This window comes from Chelon labrosus (genome assembly GCF_963514085.1).
Source record: "Chelon labrosus genome assembly, chromosome: 16".
NCBI lineage: Eukaryota > Metazoa > Chordata > Actinopteri > Mugiliformes > Mugilidae > Chelon > Chelon labrosus.
Window position 1 is genome coordinate 3,711,006 of NC_140349.1, and position 27,730 is coordinate 3,738,735.

Consider the following 27,730-nt stretch of genomic DNA (forward strand, 5'->3'; position numbering starts at 1 on the left):
ATCAGGTAAGATCACATTTCTATCCTTCATCATCTTTTCACTTGACTTTATTTTATCTACAACTTTATGAGAATCCAGCGTATTCATTTATTTACTGACATTATAAACCTTGTTTGTCCCACAGTGAAGCACACCCTGAAAATGTACATCACTGGCTCCTCTGGACTCACAAACCTACCAGAATATTTGTCTGTGACAGTGGTTGATGAAATTCCGGCGATCTACTGCGACGGCACCAACAAGATTTTAGAGCCAAAACAGGACTGGATGAAAAACGTCTTTGACGACGATCCTGAACAATTAAAGGTGAACACTGACTGGTGTTTTTCAGAGTGTTCCAGCCAGTTCAAATTCTGGATTTCCAGTTTGAAGGAGCGCTTCAACCAAAGTGAAGGTACAGTATGTTCTGACCTCAGATTATTGTAGATTATAGAATACATGTCCAAACAGAACTGGCTCATTAGTTTGTCTTTACTATGGATGGTACATTGACATTTTGTGTTTCTCGGTTGACAAGAACAGATATGATCAAACATTATTAATACCACCCCTTAAAAATCTGTGATAAAAAGTATATTAATGTAAGCCCTATTTACATGGGACTAGTTTTACCTGGAGACCTCTGGAAATTGGTAATAATGTCAGAGGTCATCTGTGATCTTAATGGCAGGTGAACCGGACATGTCTGTAATTTGTAAAGTATAAATTACACCACAAATGTCCTATTTGCACAGGATTAGTTTTACCTGGGGATGTCATGTGATTCAGAACAAAAATATACTGATTGTTGATGAAGTCTCTGGTGTCTGTTTGTCTTTCAGGTGTCCACATCTTACAGCTTGTGTATGGCTGTGAATGGGAAGAAGAGACTGGAGAGGTTACTGGCTTATGGCAATATGGCTATAATGGAGAAGACTTCATTACATTTGATCCGAAGACTGAGACATGGGTCGCTCCAGAACCACTGGCTGTCTACACTAAAATAATATGGGAGACTGAGAAAAAGAGCATGAAATACAATGTGAGGTTGCTCACTCAGACTTTTCCTGAGTGGCTGAAGATGTATCTGGAGTATGGGAAGAGCTCTCTGCTGAGGAAAGGTAGAATCATGTGACCTCATGTAGTTTAGTGAACACAGTATTTCTTGTGTATAACATCTTATCAGTCTTACATGATCTTCTTTCTGGCTGTTATTTCTGCCCTCTGGCCTTTTATTCTTTAGCATCACAGGCAGATTTACATGTTTTGTTAAGATTCAAATACCTGCACCAACACTTGATGGTAGTCCATGAAATGTGGTACACACATTCAAAGAGGATGAACTGAATCCCTGACTTTTCATTTAGCACCATCTTCAGGTCAAAGGGTCAGTTTGTCCAATACTTAATGACCTCAGATCAGCCTCATGTGTCCTTTGTTCTTTGAGTTAAGCCACAAAGACCGTCATGAAAACAGAGAAATAAGATGGTATTTAACTTGGTGACATGATGACATTTACATGTAGCATAAAGACTGAATGTGTCTGAATGTACAGTCCCTGACAAAAGTCTTGTCACTTATCAATTTTGTAGAAACAACAGTTTATAACCTGACTTTTAATTAATCCATTGGTTTTAGAAATGGCTCATATGAAAGCTAAAACCCTCCCAAATTATGTTTGATATACTAAAATAAATTTGCTTCACTGAAGAAAGATTGATCATTTAATGAACACAGAAAGGTCAGATTTTGGCAAGACAAAAGTTTTGTCGCCTACAGAAAGTAATGTGAAAATTGAACAAATCATTTACTTCAAATACAAAAATATGATGCATAACATCAGTGAATGAAGTACTGGTGCTGTGAGATCCATATTTAATATCTTGTATGACTTCCATGAGCTTGAAGGACTGCATCCATGCGGTTCGACAATGATTCATACAATTTATTGATGAAGTCATCAGGAATAGCAAAGAAAGCAGTCTTACATGCCTCCCAGAGTTCATCAAGATGCTTTGGTTTCGTCTTCCATGCTTCCTCTTTCATTCTTCCCCAGACATGCTCAATGATGTTCATGTCTGGTGACTGGGCTGGCCAGTCCTGGAGCACCTTGAGCTTCTTCGCCTTGAGGAACTTTGATGTAGAGATGGAAGTATGCGATGGAGCACCATCCTTCTGCAAAATTTGACCCCTTTTATGGTTGGGAATGTAAGAGGTAGCTAATACTTCTTGATATTTTACGCTATTGATATTGCCTTCCACCCTGCAAATCTCTCGCACACCCCCATACTGGATGTAACCCCAGACCATGATTTTTCCGCCACCAAATTTAACTGTTTTCTGGGTGAATCTCGGATCCATGCGAGCTCCAGTAGGTCTCCTGCAATATTTGCGGCGGCTGTGATGTAATTCAACCGAAGATTCATCTGAGAAATCCACCTTCTGCCACTTTTCCAGCGTCCATCCTTTTAGCAGGCTGTGGGCCTTGGCAAATGCCACACGTTTTTTTAATTGCCTTTTGTTTAGTGCTGGTTTCTGGGCACTGATTCTACCATGGAGGCCATTTCGAGACAGAATTCTACAAACTGTTTTGGTTGACACGGGGACTTGAGGTGACAAGGCCTGGTGGAGCTCTGCTGCAGTGGAAAAGGGGCTGGCCTTGGATTTTCGAGCCAACAAACGGTCCTCCCGAGCAGTTGTCTTGCGGGGTCTGCCGGACCTGGGCTTGTCAAAAACATCTCCAGTCTCTTCAAATCTTTTTCTTATTCTTTGAGGCTGTAATCTAGGATTGGGTTCATCATATGATAATCGACAAGACTTTTGTCTTTGCAAAAACTGACTCAGTGGGCTTTACCAAGCTGTGAACGTTAGAATGCTTTTCAGCAGTTTTGTTTGGCACCAAAACATTATTTCAAAAGCTGTTGGGATTGTAATTAGCCATTGCTTGTAAAACAAATTGATAATACTTTTTTGAGGGGCACTTAGGGTCAACTTGTACCCAAGCGACAAGACTTTTGTCTTGCCAAAATCTGACCTTTCTGTGTTCATTAAATGATCAATCTTTCTTCAGTGAAGCAAATTTATTTTAGCATATCAAACAAAATTTGGGAGGGTTTTAGCTTTCATATGAGCCATTTCTAAAACCAATGGATTAATTAAAAGTCAGGTTATAAACTGTTGTTTCTACAAAATGGATAAGTGACAAGACTTTTGTCAGGGACTGTAGACTGACAGAGCTGATATAGTAGTTGACTGTAGATTGTTAGTATTTATTTATCTTTACTTTGATTTTTCATCTTGTACCTCTTGATTTCTTTCCTTCCTTGTTGGCTCTTTATCATCTTTCCCTACTTTCTCCTCTCTCTCTCTCTCTCCAGACCTCCCCTCAGTGTCTCTCCTCCAGAAGACTCCCTCCTCTCCAGTCAGCTGCCACGCTACAGGTTTCTACCCTGACAGAGCCATGATGTTCTGGAGGAAAGATGGAGAGGAGATTCATGAAGGAGTGGAACAAGGAGAGCTCCTCCCCAACCATGATGGATCCTTCCAGATGAATGTTGACCTGGACATTTCATCAGTCTCACCTGAAGACTGGAGGAGGTACGACTGTGTGTTTCATCTCTCTGGTGTGGAGGACGACATCATCACCAAACTGGATGAAGAACAGATCAGAACCAACTGGGGTAAGAATGAGGTTTAATAGATTTCCAGCTCTAGTCCTGGGATTGTGTTGGTAATTAAATCAGGAAATTATTTACTTCAGTCATGTCATGCTCTTCTTTCTAGCATCTCTAGAGATCATCAGTACATCTCTGTAGATTGTCTAAGACAAAATAATAAAGATTTTTCTATTTGGTCATGTTTCTGTACTGTATAATGAACATTGATGGATGGATGTTTCTCTGTTCAAACCTGTTCAACCTGGAACTGTTTATCTCTTTTGTTTAACGTTGTTTATTCAGCTGAGAAGCCCAGCTACATGACCACCACCACCATCATCATCATCACTGCAGTGGTTGTTCTTGTTGTCGTCTTTGCAGCAGCTGCTGGATTCATGGTTCATAAAAAGAATCAAGGTGAGCTACTTTGATTTAGTCTTTGAGTTGAATCCTACAATTTGAAGCATCCAGCAGTAAAAGCTGAGTAAGTCTCAGAGTCAGGAGAAGTCAGGAGAACATGACTATACTATGATGATGAGGGAGAGAAGTGATGAAGAAAGAAACAAAGTGAGAACTAAACAGAAGAGCAGAGTGGATTTATTCTTCAGGTTGAGTGAGTAGAAGAGGATCATATTCACTGGAGATAAGATGATGAAAGATATTCTGACATTAACAACTGGAACTGAAATGACCTGTCTTTACTTTTCATTTCAGACCAAAAGGCTCCACCTGGTAAGTAAAACTGATTTTATTCTGTTTCAACTGATCTAACAAACTGTTGATGATTTCTCCAGACTATGAGTTGACCTTTAACTCTGTTTGTTTCTGACCTTACAGATAGTGAAGACAGCTCTGAGCTCTCTGAGAGACTGAATCCAGAAACATGACTGAGTTGATTCATAACTCATTAGTCTGTCAAACCAAACTCAGCATCATGTGCTGCTCTATAATGTTTTGATGTCAAAGTTGAGAAGATGTTTGAGTACAAAAGACATGTTTTCATTTATTTTTTCAATCTCTACACAAACTTTCCAGCAGCTTTCTAGTAGGTAGATCTTTAAATCTGTGATTTAGGTTGACCTGACAGCTGACGGGCGTCTGTGGCTCAGTAGGTAGAGCGGGTTGTCCACAAACCAGAGGGTTACTGGTTTGATCCCCGGAATGTGCCACATGCTGAAGTGTGAGCGAATGGGTAGATGTGTCTATGACTGTAAAGCGCTTTGAGTACCAATAGGTAGAAAAGCGCTATATAAAAGCAAGGCCATTACTATGAGCAGCACTATCACCCTTATTGTTCTTTTGGTTAACTTTAAAGATAATCAACAGTATATCTGTGTCATCACAGTCTGTCCTGAATAAATCTGTGTCTGGATCTTTGATCCGATCCTGTTTGTTGGTTGAAGCTGGATTCTGCAGCTTATTTCAACATTTTAATGTTTTGTTGTTAAAGTTGAGAAGATGTTTTTCACTGTGTTCAGCTCTCAGTGTTACCAACACATGGATAGAAGTAGACTGGTGCTCTGTAACTGATTCACCTGACTGAGCACAAAAGAGAAGTTTTATTGCTCAGTACCAAAACAAACAGTCATATAAACTAATGATAGTACACACCTTAAAATGGTATTCATGAAGTTTGAACCCACTCACAGATAAGTGTGTCTGCTTCATCTAAAGCTGCCTGTCTCTACTTGTCTGCTGCTAAAGTCCAAAATGTAGTCATAAAAAACTCAGAACCACTGTAACTTGGGTTGTGTGGCACAGTTTTGCACAGCCTTTGATTTCTTTGAACTCCCTTTAACGGACATTCGTTTTACCGAGATTTTAGTCTTTTTTAGGACTACAAGGCATACATGATTAGATCCATGTGTGTTTGTGAAGCTGCCTTTAAATCCAATGTAAATTTAGAAGGCTTTGTGTTTGTTTGTTTTTTAACTCTTGTGTGACACTTAGCAGTCTGGAGTGGAATTGGTCTGTATTCCTTTTAATATCAATCATCTTGGGGGACAAAAAAAAACAAACAAACAAAAAAAAGACACCTCTTTCACCACACACCTCAACCCCCAAATTCACTGATGGAGAGAATTAGTGGACCCTCCTTCTTCAGTCATCAAGAGAGGACAAACCAAACACTGTCTCTAGAGAGGGACATTTATGTTTTAAGTGACTCTGCGATGGCCACTACACATCCCATACACCAATGTAAAAATCACTCTAGGCTCAGTAAGCAAACGTGAGTAAATTATATCCTGTGAATATTTATCACCAACAACAAGTCCATTTCTTTGGTTAATGTTCACTTGGATCTGGCTTTGTAATCTTGGCACATGTGCCAGGTACTTTTCACTTAATGAGTACATGATAAACCTGAGGACAACAGAGTTACTGGGAGTGATAGGTAATGTTAAACCTAAGAGGTTAATAATTTAATCAACTTTACACATTTTCTCAGTGTTTCCTTGATCTTCAAATACAATAACAGTTAAACTGACAAGGCCGCTTGTTCACAACCTGAATAATCACATCAGATCTATTTCCAAAAAAGGTTTAAAAAGGCAACTGGACTTGTAGAATTTTTTGTGAAGACGTTTCACCACTCATCTGAGTAGTTTCTTCAGTTCTAGGGGACTAATGGGAAGTTTGAGGTTTAAATAGGAAACTCCTACTGAAACTTGCTTAGTTACAGTCTTGTAAATAAAGCTAATCAGTCAATCTGTTTCTGGAACTTTTCTTGTGTCTGTGGTCCTGCTGCTTCAACAAAAGCTGTTTGTCTCTACTTACCTGCAACTAATCTCAGCAGTAGTTTTCTTGACTTTTTCATCTTCTCTTTGGAAGGTCTGCATCATTTGTAGCTCACTGAGTTGTACAGTGACTTGTACCCTAACCCTTTCTCTCAGATTCACAGCTTTCATTATAAAAACAACCTCAAGTTAAACTCTATCTTCTCTCTGAGTTAGATGTAGTTTCTAAACATCTTCCACATCTGATGCAGAAATGGTTCAAACACTGAGTTCATGGTTGGTTGGTTTTTGTCTTGTGAACAAATCAAAGTCTCTCTGAAATATTCCAGGTCAACGACTCCCCCTAGAGCTACCGAGTGGACGTAACAGAAACATGACCTGGGTTTTGGTCTATATTCTCCTTCTCCTATCTCAAACGAGATACATTCATTCATTCATTCATCTTCTATACCCGCTTATTCCTGTTAAGGGTCGAGATACAAGTTGTTTCTATTTACTTTTTTACCTTAATATTTCTTTTAATTGTTCAGCTGAATTTAGTAACTGAAATGACCTGTCTTTACTTTTCATTTCAGACCAAAAGGCTCCACCTGGTAAGTAAACCTGATTTTATTCTGTTTCAACTGATCTGACAAACTGTTGATGATTTCTCCAGACTATGAGTTGACCTTTAACTCTGTTTGTTTCCGACCTTACAGATAGTGAAGACAGCTCTGAGCTCTCTGAGAGACTGAATCCAGAAACCTGACTGAGTTGATTCATAACTCGTTAGTCTGTCAAACCAAACTCAGCATAATTTTCTGCTCTATAATGTTTTGATGTCATAGTTGAGAAGATGTTTTTCTTGAGGAACATTGTGTTCATCTCTCTGGGTTAACATACAAATGGATGCACATTACACATTACACATTACACTTATAATGCTTACCTTGTGTGCAAACTACTGTTTACTGTAGTACTTATAATTTTTTTTACTACTGGCTGCAGGTACAACAATACATTTCACTGTGCATTGTACTATGTATAACTGTGCATGTGACAAATAAAACCTATCTATCTACCCCCCCCCCCCCCCCCCCCCCCACACACACACACACACACACCCCACACACACAAACACACACACGCACACACACACACACATACACAGGCTCACAGTCACTGTAAAAGCTAGAGAGAGACATCGCCGGGCACCGAGACCTGGAGCACGGAGAAAGCCACCTTTGGGGGCCGACCACACCGAGAGGGCCTCCAGCCCACGACTACAGGGAGCACCGCCATAGAGACAGCCCCAACCCGGGCAGACAGGAGGCCCCACACCAAGGTGCAGAGCCCTCCAGCCACCAGGGCCAGAGCCGCCCACAGGACAGCACCCCTGTCAGTAGACCAGCAGCAGCTCCCAGTGTGGTAGGCCCCCATGAGGAGACACTGGAGCTAAAAACTGAGGGACTAAAACTGTAAAATAGGATAAAAATGATCAATATAGATAAAATGCTTTCAGCTTGTAAAATTAAGACATGTAGTTAAAACATATAATTAAAATAAAAATAGAAAAAGCAATGATAAAAAGTCAGATAAAAACTGCTAAAACCTAAAAACTGCTAAAAACTGACGGACTAAAACAAAAACGGTAAAATAGGATAAAAATGAACAATACAGATAAAATTCTTTCATCTTGCACCATAAAAACATGTAGTTAAAGCATATAGTTAAAATGATAGAAAGTCTGATTAAAAGGAGAAAAGGGAATCAAGGAAATCAATTAAAAGCCTGATTGAAAAGGTGGGTCTTGAGCCTCTTTTTAAAAACATCAACAGTCTCTGCGGCCCTGAGGTTCTCCGGCAGGCTGTTCCACAATCGGGGGCCATAATAACTAAAAGGCGCCTCCCCGTGTGTTTTCGATCTAACTTTAGGTATGGTTAAAAGGCCAGTGCTGGAAGACGTCCGCGAGGGTTGATATGGTAAAAGTAAGTCAGATAAATAAGAAGGCCCAAGACTGTTAAGACACTTAAAAACAAGTAAAAGAACCTTGAAATCAATCCTGAAGCGCACGGGAAGCCAATGCAGCGATTTTAAAACCGGTGTAATGTGCTCCCGCCCTCTGGTCCTCGTCAGCACTCGTGCGGCTGAATTTTGTAGTAATTGGAGATTAGAGATCCTTTTTTTGGGAAGACCAGAGAGCAGGGCATTACAATAATCTAAACGACAAGAGATAAAAGCATGCATCAGCACCTCCGTGCTGGCCTGAGAGAGAAATGGGCATAGTCTGGCTATATTCTTAAGATGGTAAAAACCAATCTTTGTTATGTTTTTGATATGTGGGATAAAACTAAGCTCAGAGTCAAAAATCACACCAAGGTTTTTTACAGTTTGAGACGGTTTAAAATCTTGTAATTTTGTTAAAAGTTTCTCTCTCTGGCCTTCAGGACCAATGACTAAAACCTCTGTTTTGTCCTGGTTGAGCTGCAGGAAGTTCGCTGCCATCCATGACTTGATATCTAAAATGCAGTTAAAAAGGGCATCAATAGGCTGTGTGTCATCAAGAGACATGGCCATGTACAGTTGTGTATCGTCAGCATAACTATGAAAGCTGATGCCGTGCCTCCTGATGACATCCCCAAGGGGAATCATGTAGAGATTAAAAAGAATTGGGCCTAAAATTGACCCCGGGGGAACCCCACACTTGATCTCATGGGTTCCTGAGGAACATGTATCCATACTTACAAAGAAGTGTCGATCTGTGAGGTAAGAGACGAACCAGTTGAAAACAGTACCAGAGAGGCTGACCAGGTTCTTCAATCTGTTTAATAAAATGTGATGGTCTACTGTATCAAAGGCGTCGGTTAGATCCAGTAGTACCAAGACTCTGAGTTTATCTTTATACATGTTGAACCTGATATCATTTAAAATCTGGGCTGTCTCTGTACTGTGGTTCGTTCTAAAACCAGACTGATGCCTCTCTAAAATGTTGTTTGTCTTTAAAAAAAATAATTTACTTAAAACTTTACCTAAAAATGGTAAGTTGGATACAGGCCGGTAATTATTAGTGACTCGAGGCTACGCACGAGACACTATGCATGTTTCTTCTATATTATTATTCATCTTCCGTACCTTTTTTCGATTTCAAACTCGCCCCGCAATTTTGGGGCGACACCGACAAAAATTACATCAAAACGTGCGCCTTTATCGGGATCGGTGTGCTATTACTTTTATAAGGAATACACGAATTTTTCGCGAATTTATTCGTCCCATTGAAATGAATGGGAAACTGCGAAAAAACGAAAAAAAAAGGAAAAACTGACACTTTTGAGGGGCATTTTCAAAAGCTAACTCCTCCCGCAAAATTTCACCTAGAGACTTCATTTAAACTTTAAAATGTAGGTAAATTTGTCCTCTATAAAAATACCATTCAGATTGTTGATATCTTTTATACTTTTCGATCAATCACTCGTCAATCATCGTGATCAATCATGTGAAATTTCTGAGTTTGTAATGGGTGTGTATTGTGTGGAATGTTCGGCCTAGAGTGGGGGACCTCACAGGCTAGAGTGAGAGAGGCTGTCTGAAATTCACTGAAATTTTTCTCTTTCCACGCTGCTCCTGGGCACATCTTACATCGTAGACATTCGATTTTTTCCACTTTTGTAGAGGATCTTGTCCTGATTCATACAATGTGCTCGCCTAAGACGAGACATTTTCTGAATTTGAATGGCGTGCCCCAGAGTGAGGAGTGTCCCGCTCCAACTGCCCATGAACTCCCATTCAAAATTTGAAGCTGATTTTCGAGGAAAGCTGAATCCACCCTCTTCTTATACTCGCCACAGTTTCCACAATATTTACTCCAGAGACACCAAAATTACATCAGTGTGTTCGGGAACTTCTCCTGCCAATCACTGTCTGTTTTTTTTTCTGATGTGAGCTTTGGTTTTGCCTCAGTGAGCCCAAATGCGAGGACTGTCAGAGGGCAAAAAATCAAAATTTCTTCCTTCTCCTCTCCTGTGTCTGTGAGTAGTCATGGCAACCAGCAAAGTCACCATGGCAGCCTCAGGCCAGGGCCACAGCTGCAGCCATTTTTGTAGTCCTTGGCAGTTAATTTCAGTTTATTTAAGTAATTGCCTTGTGGTTGCTATGCGTATGACGCCACAGATATCAGTCATCTGATTGGACAGTCGGATCCAGGAGGATTTTGATTGGCTACTGGCTTTTTTCGTTGCCTGTCATATAAAAGGCCCCCAGCCGCTCTGCTCCTCCCCTTTGATTGATCATCAGAGGTAAGTACATGCTACGTTTTTTCAACTTTGCTAGCTTAATAGCACTAGCCAAAAAGTAATAGAATTTAAGCTAGACATTATTCTCTCATGTTTGAGTACAAAGGACTAAGATGGAAGTGTTTAGAGTCGGTCTATTTTTGAACAAGAATGCTGTGTCATGCTAGCGGCTGAAGCTGTGTGTCAATCTTCAAGGGCAGATTTGATGTCTAACTATGTTAATGAAAGTATATCTGCTGGTTGAAATTATGGATGTTATTTGTATTTTTTTAATTTGGTTTTTAATATAATTAATTTAACTTAATTTCCCTTAATTTCCTCGGGGAAACTTAATTTCTGTTGTGTGTGTGTGTGTATGTGACTGTGCTAATCGCTAGCCACTGATGCTAACGACAGCTAATTGCTTGGTAGTTGGTTAGCGCGTTAGCTCACAAGCTTGCCAGCTATGCTAATGCTAATGCTAACATTAGCGATTTTTTTTAATATTAATATAAGTGTATATTAATTATATTATAATAGCGATATATCGGTTGTGAATAACTGCGTAATGAGCGATCGAGCGATGCTGAAAACGAGTGAGCCTCCACTCACTAGTCTCTGGTCTGTGTACACTTGGAAGAGTTCAGTGAAGTTCAGTTTGTGTGCCTCTGTGCTGTTGTTATTTTGCCTGATGAAATTATTAACGTGATTTGTACTGAGATAGACTAGTTTTGATGATGAGTATTATTCTCTGTTATCCATAAATAGCTATACTCACAGCCACCAGACTCATTTAAGCTTTTGTTGTGAATGACGCTTTGCGTATTGAGTGACTGGTGAAGCAAGAGTGAGAGAGCGGTGAGCGAGTGACCGGAGAGCGCAGCTAAGTTGGAGTGACTTGACTAAAAATGTGCCGTTCAGTATCAAATGTACAGTGAGGATAACAGTGTGTCAGTCAGTAAAGTCGAGCCTCCGTGTGTGTGCTCCTTAGACGCTGTAGAGACAAAGTGTAAGGGGGTTAGCCCCGACGCTAAAGCTAACTTCAGCCCTGGAGTCAAACGGGCAGGACAGAGAACACTTGTCTGCCGCTGCCTCCACTCACTGGTCTGTGTGTATAATTGTACCAGTTTGAGTCGGGTTCATGAAAGTAGTATTAGTAATGGTAATGCTAACATCTTTTTCCTTTTCTTTTTTTAATAACCCCGGCAGCAGCCCTCGAGTCACTCTCAAAGTTTCCTGCGGGAATTTTCTAGTTAAGAATGCTGGGGTCTAAATTGCTCTTCTTCGCCACTGCCATTTTAAAGGAGGTGGGGAAGATTCCTGTCTGAAGAAGAGCAATTCACAATGTTTAAAAGCTTTTAAAAAACGATGTGGGAATTGGATCTTAGAGGCAGGCTGTAGGGTTTACCTGGGAGAAAACTCGACCAAGTGTCCTTGCATCAACCATCAAAGATCCAGGTGTGGCGACAGTTAAAATCTGTTGAGATAAAAGACTGGATCTGATATCATCAGTTTTACCTCTGAAGTGGTCTGCAAAGTCCTCACAGAGGGTATCTGATATTGTTTTGTGGGACTTGTTAAAATTACTGTTTGTTAAAACATCAGTGGCGGAGAAGAGGAATTTAGGATTGTTTTTGTGGTCGGTGATAAGTTTTTTGAAATGGGAAATTCTTGCCAGTTTGATTGCGTTATTGTAAATTTGTGTTGTTGGTGTGAAATTTCATGGTGGACTGTTAGTTTTGATTTTCTCCATCTCCTTTCAGCACTCCTGCAGTCTCTTTTCAATTGCTTTATCTCCTCAGTTCTCCACGGGGGTGTAGCTTTTGTCTTAATTGTCTTTGTTAAAAGAGGAGCCACTGACTCCAGCGGTGATTTCAGATTGTTATTAAAACTGCCAATGATAAAATCACAAGGTGCTGGTAAAATCTCTGCAGGAGTGCTGTGTAAAATCTGGATAAAATTTGCAGCCACTTCAGAAGTTAGGTAGCGTTTCCTCAGCGTTCTCACCGGGGCCTCCTGCTGGTTAAAACTGGTGATGTTAAAAAACACACAGTAGTGGTCAGACACAGCCAAGTCCACAACAGAGGACACACCCACGGAGCAGGCCATAGGTTATGACCTGGTCCAGGGTGTGCCCCTTGCTGTGGGTCGGCTGTGTGACATGCTGTTTAAAATCTCTTAAAAACAGTTTAAGAGGTTTAAAATTTTTCTGGGTACTGGGTCTGAGGTGTTGTCTACGTGTAGGTTAAAATCACCAGTTATTAAAATCCTGTTGTAGGTTGTGTGAATGACTGATAAAAAAATCTGAAAATTCACTGATAAAAGAGGTGGAGTACTGGGGTGGCCTGTAGACTGTTATGCAAAGAGTAGGAGGGCTGCTAAAAACAAAGGCATGATGTTCAAATGATGAGTAGCTGTTAAAAGGAACTTCATTTGAGGACATTGTGGTTCTTGATATAGATGCAGTTCCTCCCCCTTTTTTGCCCCCACCCCCAGCAGAAAATAGAAAGTTAAAATCTGGTGGGGAAGCCTCAGTGAGAACAACAGGTGCATCGGTGCCAAGCCACGTCTCTGTCAGGAGAATACTGTCTTAAGTTTTTATCTAAAATAAATCATTTATGATAAAAGATTTGTTTAAAAGAGAGCTCACATTCAGCACAGCCATTTTGATGTCTGTGCTGAACGTGAGCTTATCATGGTATTTTATAGGAATGTTAAAAACACCTTAGGGTCTAAAAACATTGCTGAGTTTCAACTGTCTCCGTGTAATGATGGTTTTGATGGCGTGAATGTCCTGAGATTCTGGTGGCAGAGAGAGGCCTACTGATGGAGAGGTGTATATGGTGTGGGTGTAATGTGTGTTCGGGGTGAGTGAGGGGCAGAGGGTCTGTGTACACATGATCTAACGGTGAGTCAGGAGGTGGCTGAGGTGCAGGACTGGACAGTCAGGTTGATGTTAACTGATAAAAGCCGTGAGCCCTCCTGATTTGGGTGGAGGCCGTCCCGTTTAAAGACGTGAGGCCTGTTTAAAAAAGCTGCAAAACTGTCAACACATGGGATACTTCTGGTCAGGCAGTACTCCTTCAGCCACAGGTGCAGCTGACGAAGGCGGCTGGTGGTGACGTCACCATACCGAGGTGATTTCATCCCATATGAGGTCTGCTGCTTGCCTTGGCCTCATTACACCTACATGTACACGGTATCTGTGCAGACTAAACTCCATCAGCTGATCCACCTGGTTTAACAGGGAACTTCATGTGAATACATTTGCTTGCTCAGTCAAACATAGGAGTATGTAATGTACTTTGAATGTGAAGAAAGATTTGAACATGAACGCACAGTTGAATTCAATTTAATTTAAACTGTTAAGTGAACTGGTGCAACATACACATTTAAATACAGAAAGAGAGACACAAGATAATAAATATTAGACAGTATAATAAAATAGAACCATACTCAGCTAACTTGTTGCTTAAACTTTGGTGTTTTTTTCACCATAAACTGATGAAAATAAAAATCCATGACAATGCAGAAAAATAAGTTCTTAATGCCAAGACAAAAATAATAATTCATTCATTCATTCATTTATCTTCTGTATCCGCTTATTCCTGTTAAGGGTCGGGTGTGTGGGGGGGGGGGTGTGTGTGGGGGGGGGTCTGCTGGAGCCTATCCCAGCTGTATAATAATAATTAAAACATAAATAATTACTACATAAATGTAACAAAAACACTGAGGTTATATACGTACACTCCTTAAAAGCACATTATTCCATTAAACCTTCCATTAAAATGATCGAGAACACTGTTTTAATGCTACTTCACTTTTTCATCCCATGAGGTCAGTCCTGTTTTTTGTTTTTGTTGTTTTTTCTTTGTCAATCAGGTTTCTGGATTCAGTCTCTCAGAGAGCTCAGAGCTGTCTTCACTATCTGTAAGGTCTGAAACAAACAGAGTTAAAGGTCAACTCATAGTCTGGAGAAATCATCAACAGTTTGTTAGATCAGTTGAAACAGAATAAAATCAGTTTTACTTACCAGGTGGAGCCTTTTGGTCTGAAATGAAAAGTAAAGAGAGGTCATTTCAGTTCCAGTTGTTAATGTCAGAATATCTTTCATCATCTTATCTCCAGTGAATATGATCCTCTTCTACTCACTCAACCTGAAGAATAAATCCACTCTGCTCTTCTGTTTAGTTCTCACTTTGTTTCTTTCTTCATCACTTCTCTCCCTCATCATCATAGTATAGTCATGTTCTCCTGACTTCTCCTGACTCTGAGACTTACTCAGCTTTTACTGCTGGATGCTTCAAATTGTAGGATTCAACTCAAAGACTAAATCAAAGTAGCTCACCTTGTTTCTTTTTATGAACCATGAATCCAGCAGCTGCTGCAAAGATGAGAACAAGAACAACCACTGCAGTGATGATGATGATGATGATGATGGTGGTGGTGGTCATGTTACTGGACTTCTCTGTTGAACAAAGAACAAACTAAAGATTAAGAACAGTCCAGATAAAGAAGGTTAGAACAGAGGTACATTCATCAATGTGATGCGCCTCTAACCTCTACTCCACAGCATAGCATACGCGAGTGATTTAAGTGATTTAATTAGTAGTTAAATGACAAACTGAGATGCAGGAAAAACTAATAAATATCCAACAAACCACAGTCACTCTTACCTCTGTTGGTTCTGATCTCCTCTTCATCCAGTTTGGTGATGATGTCGTCCTCCACACCAGAGAGATGAAACACACAGTCGTACCTCCTCCAGTCTTCAGGTGAGACTGATGAAATGTTCAGGTCAACATTCATCTGGAAGGATCCATCATGGTTGGGGAGGATCTCTCCATGTTCCACTCCTTCATGAATCTCCTCTCCATCTTTCCTCCAGAACATCATGGCTCTGTCAGGGTAGAAACCTGTAGCGTGGCAGCTGACTGGAGAGGAGGGAGTCTTCTGGAGGAGAGACACTGAGGGGAGAACTGGAGAGAGAGAGAAAGAGGAGGAAGGTGAAACAAAGATGAAGAAATCAATCAGGTAAATATAAAAGAATGAATTGCAGACATACTATATATTGGCTGACATGATAATGATAATACAAGCATGTTCAAGTTTGTTAATCTTTGCTTATAAACCTCAACTACAAAGTACAGATGAGGCTGATCTATGGTCATATAGTATATTTAAGGATATATTGAACAGTTTATCATAGCTTCAGCACTGATTTAAATCCAAACATCTCTCTATCTTTGACAGAAGACAATCAAAAAGAGTCAGACTCATTGAACTGATAACACAACAAATATACAATAAACAGTATAGTGTTCACCAAACTACATCAGGTCATGTGACTCTACCTGTTCTCAGCAGAGAGTTATTCCCATACTTCAAACTTAGCTTCAGCCACTGAGGCTAAATTTGAGTGAGGAACTGCTCAATTTGTTTTATCGTAACTGTATCAGCGTCCCATATCTGTTTGGTGAAGTCAGCCTCTGCTTTCAGAATGGTCCACATCAATGTCTTCAGATCCAGTTCAATGAAGTCTTCTCCATCATAACCATACCGTGAAAAACCAGTAAACTCTCCAGTCGTTTCATCCCATTCACAGCCTTCTATCCTCTGTAAAATGTGAACACCTGAGAGAGAGAGACAACAGAGATTACAATGAACAGTGATGTACAAATATCTTAAGATGATTTTAAATGATTATGCATTGTGTGATGCACTGGTATGCAGACGCTGCAGTACAATGTACTCCCGGGTTGAAGTGTTTGTGCTGCATGCCGGATCGTTATCGCGTCCTGAGACCGTTTTAGCTGTTTTTGACCCACAAATTGAAGGTGTTTCTAGTGGATTTTACTTTTCGTTTAGTTCACTATCACAGCTCTGCCGGAATCGCAGAAATCGCTAGCTGTTTAACCTGCATTCACTGTTTGATACTACCTGCGCTGTTCGGCGGCTCAGCCTATTAGCATCAGCACCCAGACTAACTGACAACACTTAGCAAATTTGCACCATCAACATTTCAGCATCGGCTGGGAGGAACTACAACTGTAACCATCTGATCCACCTACCGAAGCTGAATCAACGCAGCAGGCCCAGAAATGGGCCTCTGCCGGTAAGTGCTTATCCCTCTTACACTCCACTGGTACTCACTGCTAGCCTGCAGTAGAGTATGTTGCTACTTCACTCTATAGCACCAAAGACCTCCATACTTGCCACAGCTGTATCTTCTTCCCCAGAACCCTCCACCTCTGGACGAGTCATACCGCCACTCACCTCATCTCCAGGATGCAATAGTTGTCTCCACAAATCAAACACCATCTCTGAGCTGGAAGGCAGAATCTCTGCTTTACATCAAATCATAAATTAAGCAGAATTCATGGACTCCATGTATCCTGGCGCGACTGCATTGTCAGTCTCAAATGACTCTGTTGTCGTCCTGGGCAAGAAGTCTGCTCCTCTATCTACTGAAGAACTTGGTAAGACCGTCCCCACCACTACCACTGATGTCTCTGCTGACCACTGGGATCACCTAGGAGCCAAGCCAAAGGTTCTACTGGGACCAACCTCTACCCCTGGTGAATGGACCGTTGCCAGCAGGGGGAGACATGGTGGAAAACTCCTCAATCGCCCCCATCCAAGTTGTCCACGTCAAACATGTTTTCCAGCTTAGAGGAGCAGGAGCAGGACGCTGCTTTGCCGCCATCATCTTTTGCCCTGGAGTCTGGAGGCCCCTCTGCTGTGCCTCCACTCCCCGCTGCCAGGCCCGGCTTTCCCATCTCTCCCGCTGCCCACTCTCTCTCTCTCTCAGTGGCACACCTCGGCAAAAATACACAGGTCGCTGACTAATCTATACTAATGACTCTATCTCCTCTATCGTGGTAATTCACCAAAAGAAATGGAAAGTCTTGTCGGTCTCCATCCCAGCCCACCAGTCATTTGAATCTCTGGTCATTCAACTGAATGGACCATCTCCTACTATAATATACTATAAAATCCTTATGGCTGCTGATTCAGGACTCCTTTCAATCCTCATTTTCCTTTATCTAATTGCAGCATTTGACACTATCTCCCACTCCATTCTCATCCATAGACTAGCCTCCACTGGTATCTCTGACACATCTCTCGATTGGTTCATCTCATATCTCTCTGGCTGCACTCAATTCATTCACTTAAAAACATTTACATCCCGCCCATCCCCCCTTTGTTCCCCAAGGCTCTGTTCTTGGGCCCATTTTATTCATCATCTACCTCATCCCCCTTGGCCAGATATTTCATAGGTATAATATTAATTTCCACTGTTATGCGGATGACACCCAGCTCTACTTGTCCACCAAACCCAGCTCCACCTTTCCACCCACTTACCTCTTGGACTGTATTCAGGAAAATCAGAACCTGGTTCTCCACCAACTTCCTCAAACTCAACAGTAGTAAAACTGAAATTCTTCTCATTGGCACCAAATCCACCCTATCTAATATAAATAACTTCTCCATTCAAATTGACAATTCCCCAGTCTCCCCCTCTCCCCAGGTTAAGAGTCTAGGTGTCATCCTTGACAGCACTCTTTCTTTCCATTTTCACATTAACAATATCACCCAACACTTATAAAAATTCACACTCAGTCACCACCTTCAATTCTCAGCTCAAAACTTATTTATTCAGACAGGCCTACTCCATTCCATAGTCTCACTTCTATCTCCCATTCTATCTATTTATATATATGCTTGTGTGTACTTTAATTGTGTTTTATTTTAAACAATTTTGTACGGTGACCTTGAGTATTGTGAAAGGCGCCTATACATAAAATGTATTATTATTATTATTATTATTACTGATTGGTAGCCTACTACTCAAAGTGTTTCTACACATCTAGACGTTCTAGCTTGAGTGAGTAAGAGCACACACCAGAGCTAGTGGTGCAACGGATCATCATTGATCCGTGATCCGTTCGGATCAACATCTTCGGTTCGGAACACACGTGATCCGCAGATTGATTTATGAAAAAAATAAATAAAAGCTGTGCGCATGTTCAGTCCACACACAGCGTGGTCACGGCGAGCGGAGGAACGGAGGAGCTTGAACGCCCCGCGTAATTTAAATCCCCTGTATGGGAGCATTTTGGCTTCCCTGTCAAATATAATGATGAAGGAAAGAGGTTAGTGGATAAAACCGTGACGGTGTGTAGCCATATGACAGTGGAAGCACATCAAGCATGGCCACGCATTTGAAGCGACCTCACGCCGGTGTTTCACTGACAGGAGCGAAAACGCGAGATATGCCTTTTTATGTTGCACTTTAAGTTGTTTTTCATTAATTATGTTAAAAAGAAGATATCATGCCTTGTGCACTTTAAGTTGATTTTATATAGTTTAATTTAATAATTTAAGTGTTAATAAACAAAAAGACAAAACTTATGTGTATTTATGTGTACTTTTTTTTTTTTTGCTGATCCGAAAAACTATCCGATCCGTGACTTCTGATCCGCGAAACGATCTGAACCGTGAGTTTTTTGATCCGTTGCACCCCTAACCAGAGCTGAGCACTGGGGGTTCCTAAATTAGATCAGATGATTAATTTGTCATGTATACTAAAGTAGTTGTCTTTACATCCAAGACTGCTGAACTGATAAATGGTAACCATCTGCTGGTGACCACTGTTGAATGTGAAGGTTCTCAGTCATCCAGGACATGGGATGTCAAATGGAAATATTTCATCCAAGAAGCTCCTCCAGTTCTAAATGTCTGGTGGAGAGAAATGTCCTTCCTGAACTAACTGTTTAGAAAACCTGGAATATGTAGGCCTACCTGTACTTTCACTGTGGTTGAAGCTCTGGATCAAACTGTTCATCCTCATTTTAAAGAGGTGTGGTTGAATCTCAAAACACTGCTGAGTGTGCCATTTCCAGACTTGAGGATTGTCACCGAGTAATGTTTTCATCCAGTCTTGTCTTGGTTCTAATATCTTGTTGCTGTCACAGTATCCCACCAGGATGTCATCAGTCAGTGTAACAATCATAAACTCTGGAAGGTTTGGGACTCCAGAGGATCCAGTAGTGTAATACTTCAGTGAGTGTTTCACCGTGGAACAAACAACAAATATAATGTCACTGATAATTAAATAATAAGAATTACATAATAATACTAAATTAAAATATGGACTTAGGCTATCATTTGATTGAAGAAGGAGTCCGGTAAAACGTCAGCTGTTGCAGAGCGGTTAAAGCCATGGCTCAGAGCAACATGCAAGATCGAGTGGAAAGAGTTTAAAGAAAAGATGATAAAGAATGTGAACGTAATTCACCAAAATAAAAAGTTTTACACGCTCATATGTGTAATGTGGCCCATTCAAGGGTTTGGGGCCATTGCTGCTGTAGCTGTAAGCTGGTGAGGATGTATGTAACAGAGAAAACTGTCTGCAAATTCTACACAATCACTTAGAACGCATATAAGCTAATTATAAAAAAAAATGATTCTTGGAAAAACATTTGTACTTGTGTAGAAATATGTATCGTGGAGTTATTGTTATCACACATTCAATTTCATTGTTTTGGATTTTAAATATTTTTTGTGACTCTTTTTATATTTATATAAATATAAACTTTTTATATTGTTTTGTTTGGCTTTTCCTGTTTTTTTTTTTTTTTTTTGTAAAGTTGTTCCTTGTTGTTTCTTGTCTTGTTTCACTTCCTGTGTTTTCCCCTTTTAATTGTTGGATTGGTTTCTCCTTGTGGCTCCGCCCTCATTAGTTTCACCTGTGTCTCGTTAACCCCTCTGCCAATGTGGCTACATAATAGTCCTGCCATTCCTTTTGTTCTCTGTCAGTTCGTCTGGGAATTCACCAGTGTGTATGTTCCCTTGTGTTCCTGTTCAGTTCCTTGTGTTCCTGGGTAGTAATGGTTCCTTACTTGAGGCTTCAGCGACACATTGCTCGATTACGACGTCTAGTGATGGCCAACTGAGGCTACGTGATTAAAAAAAAAAGGTTCATTAATCGAAGCTTCAATGACACAGTGCTCTATTAGGACATCTAGTGGACAATAAAATGTAGTACCATCGAGACGTGTCCTGGTCCACGCTTGTGTGGGACTTGATTTGCTATGTACATTCCTATTCGACTACACTACATGGATATGTGGTTTAAAGGCGATAATAAATAAATTATATACATATAACAATAAAATACATAAAAAGTAATCAATGGGAATCGAACCCTTGCTTCACTAATGAAAGACCTTTGTTTTATCAATGTACCACTAGCCCCATTCGTGAACTCTACTGTCATTGGACCGTTTGCTTTACTTCACTACTACACTCTATGAACCTTCGCTAATTTACACCAATGTTTATGTTACAGCACTCGCTCTTGGTATCATGGTTTAGTAGCGTTAGAGTATATTTGTACTGATGCAACACTGTCAAACCAAATCTCTCTTGCTTTTGAAGACTCATCTCATCTCTCCCGAAGAGCCAAGACAACCAAACCAGTGACAGGGTTTCTGAATGAAGCAGTGAAATGGGTCATACGTCATAAAACATGTGATTTGTCCGAACCAAAACTATACACGTGTAGCACCTTTGGTCCAAACTGTTAGGTTAGAGATACTCACATCACTCTAGGTCCGGTAGGAGTTACACCAGGAAATTACTCAAAGAGGAGTGTGTGTTAGTTTATGAAAAGGTGACACTTTAATGTCAACACACAACAGTTGACAGTGACAGCTTGGCTGTACATTTATCAAAATAATAAGGCGCCAGAAAAATAAAACAAAACAAGAGTCCGTTGAAGTCACAGCTCTGGTGAGTTCACTTATGAAAAGGAATCCAGATGTTTATGTTTTTTATGTCCACTCACTTATTGCGTCCTCAGTTCTATTATCCAGGTAGGTGAGGTGTGTGTGTGTGTCTTATCTGTTCTCTGAATTTGTAATTCAGATGATCTGGAGTCGTCAAGGAAGGTTCTGCGGCTGGCCACGCCGCATCTCCAACTCTCTCTCTCTCTCTCAGAATCGCTGGGCTGGGCTCGCCATCTAAGTCGTCTCTTTCTATTTCTCTTTCTCTGACAGTTGATCAGACTAGCAGTTAGGGCTTTGACTCCGAACTTCGTTATTCTGCTCGTTACATCTTCATTCCGACACTGCATATCTTGTTTGATTAATAATAAAAATTTTAACACGCATAAAAAAATAAAAAAATAAATAATAATAAATACTCAGCCTTTCGTGCACGTAGTCTATTAACATTGACTGATACACTGCCCTCTGGTGGACAGAACATATAGAACTGAAGACATTTAATGGTCAAAATATAATTAATAAATATTCGAATATTTTCGAATTTTAATATTAATAAACAAACGAACTTCGAATATGATTTTTGGGCAAAAGCCAAAGCCCTACTAGCAGTACAAAAAAAAAAAAGCAACCTACACAGAAAGTGAGTGAGATTCTTCATCTGATTCTGTCTACTTCTCATCAGATCTCAACATCTTTCTCAGTTCTATGCATGATGTGTATCACCAAGCAAAAATTAACTATTATGAATTATAACAATTAGTTTTAACCATAAATGTAACCGATTGTTTATGAATTACCACACACAACAGTACTATTTTTTAACAAACACATAATTTATGTATCTCTTTCAACCTCTATTTGACTTAAATCATCAATTTTAGCTATTTAATTCACCTTTTTAATATTTAACTTTTTAGCACAAAACGAATTACAGTTTTTATACCCAATTTATGTAATTTTTTCAACCACAAATGAAATATACCACACCTTAGTGGCACTGTAAACCATTGTAGTGGCTAAAAGCACAAAATGAGGAATTCATACAGCATAAAAATAAATGAAATACATCTTCTCAATACAAAATATGTAACTTAGCTTTAACGTAGCCATTAGCAAGAGCTAAATATAACAAACAATTAGCTAGCTAATCGCTAGCGTTTGCTAGCAACTAGCATATCATGGTCGCGATTCGCGTTAGCATTAAAACTAGCGATCTATTCTCAAGCTTAAAATTACAATATAAAGTGCACAAAAGTCATGGTAAACACTGGACAATATATTACGAACATTATAGACCAGGATATACTAATTTAATAACACAATATATGCCTTTTTCCTTCAGAGCAGCTAGCTAACAGCCAGCTAACAATCCGCTAACTCACCAGAGTGTCATCAAGTATAAAGGTAATCCTCCTCGGCTCACAGCTTACCGATACGAAGCTGGACCTGTCTGTGACTACTGGGCTCTGCTTACAGATGTCTGTTTCCAGTTATCCGCTAATGCTCTCTATCTGCTGCTGTCTGCTTAGCCTTATTTCCACCGTCTACCTCTCAGCGTATCCTTCACGTTTTTACAGGAAGTGGCGTTGCACACAGGTGCAGACTTCCCGCAATAACTGACCTTCACGGGGAACACTGCCCCCTACAGGAAATACAATAATACTGTCTAAATGACATACACAGGATTGGTGACCTGATTTTTTATGCGGGTTACACACGCACTTCTGACTCAGAGTCTCAGTGACAGTAGGATTGTATAGCAAATTTATGTTTGATTGCTCTAGAGTCTAGACTACTGTATGGTTTCAAATGGATTAAAATAATAATAATAATCATAATGATAAGGATACTAGTTATTGAAGACCATGTTTCCTATTTGGCATGTCGGATTGTAACCCTATACTCTTCACGTAGCTATATCATGTAATGAACCATTTAAATGGTGCCGTTTATGTAACTATGTCTATCTACCAATCTAGTGTTATCTAACTATGTAACTATTTTATCTATTTCTCTCAGTACCTTACCATCTACAATCTACAACTAACACCAACAACAGCAACAAACCAACCTACTCTGCAAAGAAACATTCAAATGAACACCACTAAATAAGGATAGGATATCCTGGATATCCCTGAACACACTCTATCCCTCTAGATCAGGGGTGTCAAACTGATCTGTGAAAGGGCCACTGTGGCTGCAGGTTTTCATTCCAACCATGCAGCACCCATGCAGTGGGTGTGGCTGGCAAGTTTTTGTTCCAATCAAGCAAGAGGACACCTGAAATGACTGCGTGAAGGCAGTTCAGTTGATTGATTGAGCCAAGTCAGGTGTGCTGCTGCATGGTTGGAATGAAAACCTGCAGCCACGGTGGCCCTTTCACGGTTCAGTTTTACACCTGTGCTCTGGATGATTCACATGACAAACTGAACCCATCGGATGATTCGGTTGCCCGCTGAAGTACTTGAACTGCTTCGAATGTCACTCAAGTGGTTCAAACGTCACTAGTCACGTGACCGAACCACGCCTCAGTACGGTGGTTCGAGACAATCGCTTCATGAGCTACCGCGCATGTGTCGGAGCTTCGGGTGTCAGAGGGCCATCACTAGCTACACCCATTAACATGTTTATCCCACAGTGGGGACACTGGCTCAGAAGGTAACTTCATGTGAATGTGATTTCCTGCTCAGTAATTAAACCACCATCACTACCTGGTTCCACTAGGCTTCATACGTTATAGTCAACTCTAAAATAGAACAAATCTATTCAACAACTTTGACATCGATTTAGTGAAGAGGATCCCAAATAATATCCAAACATGACTGTCAGCCTGGATTCAGTCTCACAGAGAGCTCAGAGCTGTCTTCACTATCTGTAAGGTCTGAAACAAACAGAGTTAAAGGTCAACTCATAGTCTGGAGAAATCAGAAACAGTTTGTTAGATCAGTTGAAACAGAATAAAATCAGTTTTACTTACCAGGTGGAGCCTTTTGGTCTGAAATGAAAAGTAAAGACAGGTCATTTTAATGCTGGATGCTTCAAATTGTAGGATTCAGCTCAAATACTAACTCAAAGTAGCTCACCTTGTTTCTTTTTATGAACCATGAATCCAGCAGCTGCTGCAAAGACGACAACAAGAACAACCACTGCAGTGATGATGATGATGGTGGTGGTGGTGGTCATGTTACTGGACTTCTCTGTTGAACAAAGAACAATGACAAAAGATTAAGAACAGTCCACATAAAGAAGGTTAGAACAGAGGTACATTCCACCTCATTTACTTTCAATCTGTATAAAATAAAACTCTTCTTCTAACATTTTCTGTGGCTCAAAGCCTCATTACAGTCCGGTTAGATAAATTACCAACTAACCTGCAGGACAAGGCCTGAAATATCCAACAAACCACAGTCACTCTTACCTCTGTTGGTTCTGATCTCCGTTTTATTCAGTTGGGTGATGATGTCCTCCTCACCAGAGAGATGAAACACACAGTCGTACCTCCTCCAGTCTTCAGCTGAGACTGATGAAATGTCCAGGTCAACATTCATCTGGAAGGATCCATCATGGTTGGGGAGGATCTCTCCATGTTCCACTCCTTCATGAATCTCCTCTCCATCTTTCCTCCAGAACATCATGGCTCTGTCAGGGTAGAAACCTGTAGCGTGGCAGCTGACTGGAGAGGAGGGAGTCTTCTGGAGGAGAGACACTGAGGGGAGGTCTGGAGAGAGAGAGAATGTAGGGAGGTGAGAGAGAGGAGGAAGTAGACAAAGATGATAAAGAACAAACAGGAAAGGAAAGAAGTCAAGAGACACAAGATGGAAAATCAAAGCAAATTAAATACCGTCTTATTTCTGCCTGTTTGCATGTCTTTGTGGATTAACTCAAAGAACAAAGGACACATGAGGCTGATCTGAGGTCATTAAGTATTGGATAAACTGACCCTTTGACCTGAAGATGGTGCTAAATGAAAACTCAGGGATTCAGTTCATCCTCTTTGAATGTGTGTACCACATTTCATGGACTACCATCAAGTGTTGGTGCAGGTACTTGAATCTTAACAAAACATGTAAATCTGCCTGTGATGCTGAAGAATAAAAGGCCAGAGGGCAGAAATAACAGCCAGAAAGAAGATCATGTAAGACTAATAAGATGCTGTACACAAGAAATACTGTGTTCACTAAACTACTAAACTACATGAGGTCACATGATTCTACCTTTCCTCAGCAGAGTGCTCTTCCCATACTCCACATACATATTCAGCCATGCAGGAAAAGTCTGAGTGAGCAACCTCAGATTGTAATTCATTCTAGCTGTATCAGTATTCCATTTTAGTTTGGTGTAGACAGCCTGTGGTTTCGGAGCGACCCATGTTTTAGTCGTCAGATTTAATGAAATGAAGTCTTCTCCGTTATAGCCGTACTGCAGAAAGCCAGTAACCTCTCCAGTCTCTTTGTCCCATTCACAGCCATGCATTACCTGTAAGATGTGGACACCTGAGAGACAAACAGACACCAGAGACTTCAAGAAACAATCATGAACAAATATCTAAAGATGATTTTTAAACATTGTTCATGGCGCATTGTGCTACACAAACATTTAGTTTTAATAACATTTTATAACATTTAACATTTAATAACATTTTTTAATTTTTATTTAACAACACTTTATAAACTTTACGCAGCTGTAAACCATTTACATTGCATTATAGTAACATGACTTCCTTCATTTGGTGTCACTTTGTCTGCTGCTCAAGCTTGTTGTGTCCTGACAAAAGAGGTCAGTTCTCTGACCACAAAAAAATGTTATACCATTAAAAAATAAAAACTCAAAAGAATCCAATTAATTTGATGTATCGCCTGTAACCAACATACTCTCTTTTCCCTTCACTTGTCTGCCACCTCACCCACCCTTTTTTTCCTGCCTGTACTTGGCTGGCGTCAAGAGGATGGGATGATGGGTCCTCTCCCTCTAAGAGCTGGGCTCTGCTCAAGGGTTCTTGTATATATGGGAGTGACTGGGGCACCGAAACGCAGCCTCTAAATAACGCATTATCTGCCACGAAACTCATTCATTTCACCAATATTTTGCTATGATACACTGTTCCCCATTGGGTCCCTAGTTACCTGTTATCATCATTCAGAGTCTGTAGATTGACCTACTAACCTCTGACCTGGATGATGTCATCTCTGAGCACGGCTTGTTTACCTGTAATTTGCTACTGCTAGTTTTTTGCAACATGGCTGAGTATTTTTCCGATTCTGAGGTTGTGGACAACGACTTTGTTTATGATGGACGTCCTTACCATTTTGAGCCAGAGTATACGGATGAGGAGCTCCTTGAAAGGAGGATGTGGAGGGAGAGAGAGGAACAGCTGGCCAAAGAACAACAAACTGCTGCACGTCCGCAAATGGATAACAGGTAACTCCGGACCCAACGGGGCATAGTGTATCATAACAAAATATTGGTGAAATGAATGAGTTTCATGGCAGATAATGCGTTATTTAGAGGCTGCGTTTCGGTGCCCCATTCACTCCCACTATATGGATATACGCGGATCTAAATATCATCCGAACGACTCCACATGACCCCAAAGTTATATGGGTGAGTAAATGATCATATTTTATGCCAGAAATAAGGTCCAGGTTGTAAAAACGGTCATTCCCCTTGAAGTAAAAAATATACCTTTTTATCATGGATTTTTAAGGAGTGGTAAAAATAATGTTTGATCATTTCTGTTCTTATCAACTGAGAAACACAAAATGCCAATGTACCATCTATAGTAAAGACAAACTAATGAGCCAGTTCTGTTTGGACATGTATTCTATAATCTATAATGATCTGAGGTCAGAACATACTGTACCTTCACTTTGGTTGAAGCGCTCCTTCAAACTGGAAATCCAGGATTGTAACAGGCTAGGACTCAGTGAAAAACACCTCTCACTGTAGAAATATAACTGTTCAGGATCGTTGTCAAAGGCTTTTTTCATCCAGTCATGTTTCGGCTCTAAACTCTTGTCACTGCGTTCGCAGTAAATCACCTGAATGTCATCAACCACTGTCATAGAAAAATATTCTGGTAGGCTTGTGAGTCCAGAGGAGCCAGTGATGTACATTTTCAGGGTGTGCGTCACTGTGGGACGAACAAGGTTTATAATGTCAGTAAATAAATGAATACACTGGATTCTCATAAAGTTGTAGAGAAAGTGAAACTAAATTTTGAGGTTGAAGCGGAACTGTGACTGTGAAGTTAAAAATAAAGTCAATGAAAAGATGATGAAGGATAGAATTGTGATCTTACCTGATGATGAAACATGAAA

The 27,730-nt window shown here is 40.4% G+C and overlaps 1 protein-coding gene and 1 pseudogene across 2 annotated transcripts in view; one reads left to right on the forward strand and one right to left on the reverse strand.

The window, feature by feature from the left end:
• The window catches only part of LOC311501346 (major histocompatibility complex class I-related gene protein-like), a gene marked incomplete at its 5' end in the record, with an annotated part of 30,771 nt that extends 25,862 nt beyond the window's left edge, over positions 1-4,909 (forward strand). Inside the window, 6 exons of the mRNA XM_084563109.1 lie at positions 125-394; positions 822-1,100; positions 3,357-3,659; positions 3,939-4,052; positions 4,350-4,367; positions 4,473-4,909. Of these exons, the coding sequence (XP_084419235.1) occupies positions 125-394; positions 822-1,100; positions 3,357-3,659; positions 3,939-4,052; positions 4,350-4,367; positions 4,473-4,522 (1,034 nt within the window). The 3' untranslated portion in view covers positions 4,523-4,909. The remainder of the gene's footprint in view (positions 1-124; positions 395-821; positions 1,101-3,356; positions 3,660-3,938; positions 4,053-4,349; positions 4,368-4,472) is intronic.
• Positions 4,910-14,498: 9,589 nt separating this feature from the next.
• LOC311500949 lies at positions 14,499-27,730 on the reverse strand (annotated as a pseudogene). Its single transcript, XR_014699995.1, has 12 exons — positions 27,274-27,730; positions 25,628-25,906; positions 24,832-25,131; positions 24,497-24,610; positions 24,391-24,408; positions 24,260-24,294; positions 22,955-23,055; positions 19,426-19,727; positions 15,975-16,253; positions 15,297-15,599; positions 14,969-15,088; positions 14,499-14,557 (listed from the first exon to the last, which is right to left on the reverse strand). The product of XR_014699995.1 is annotated as an uncharacterized misc_RNA (transcript).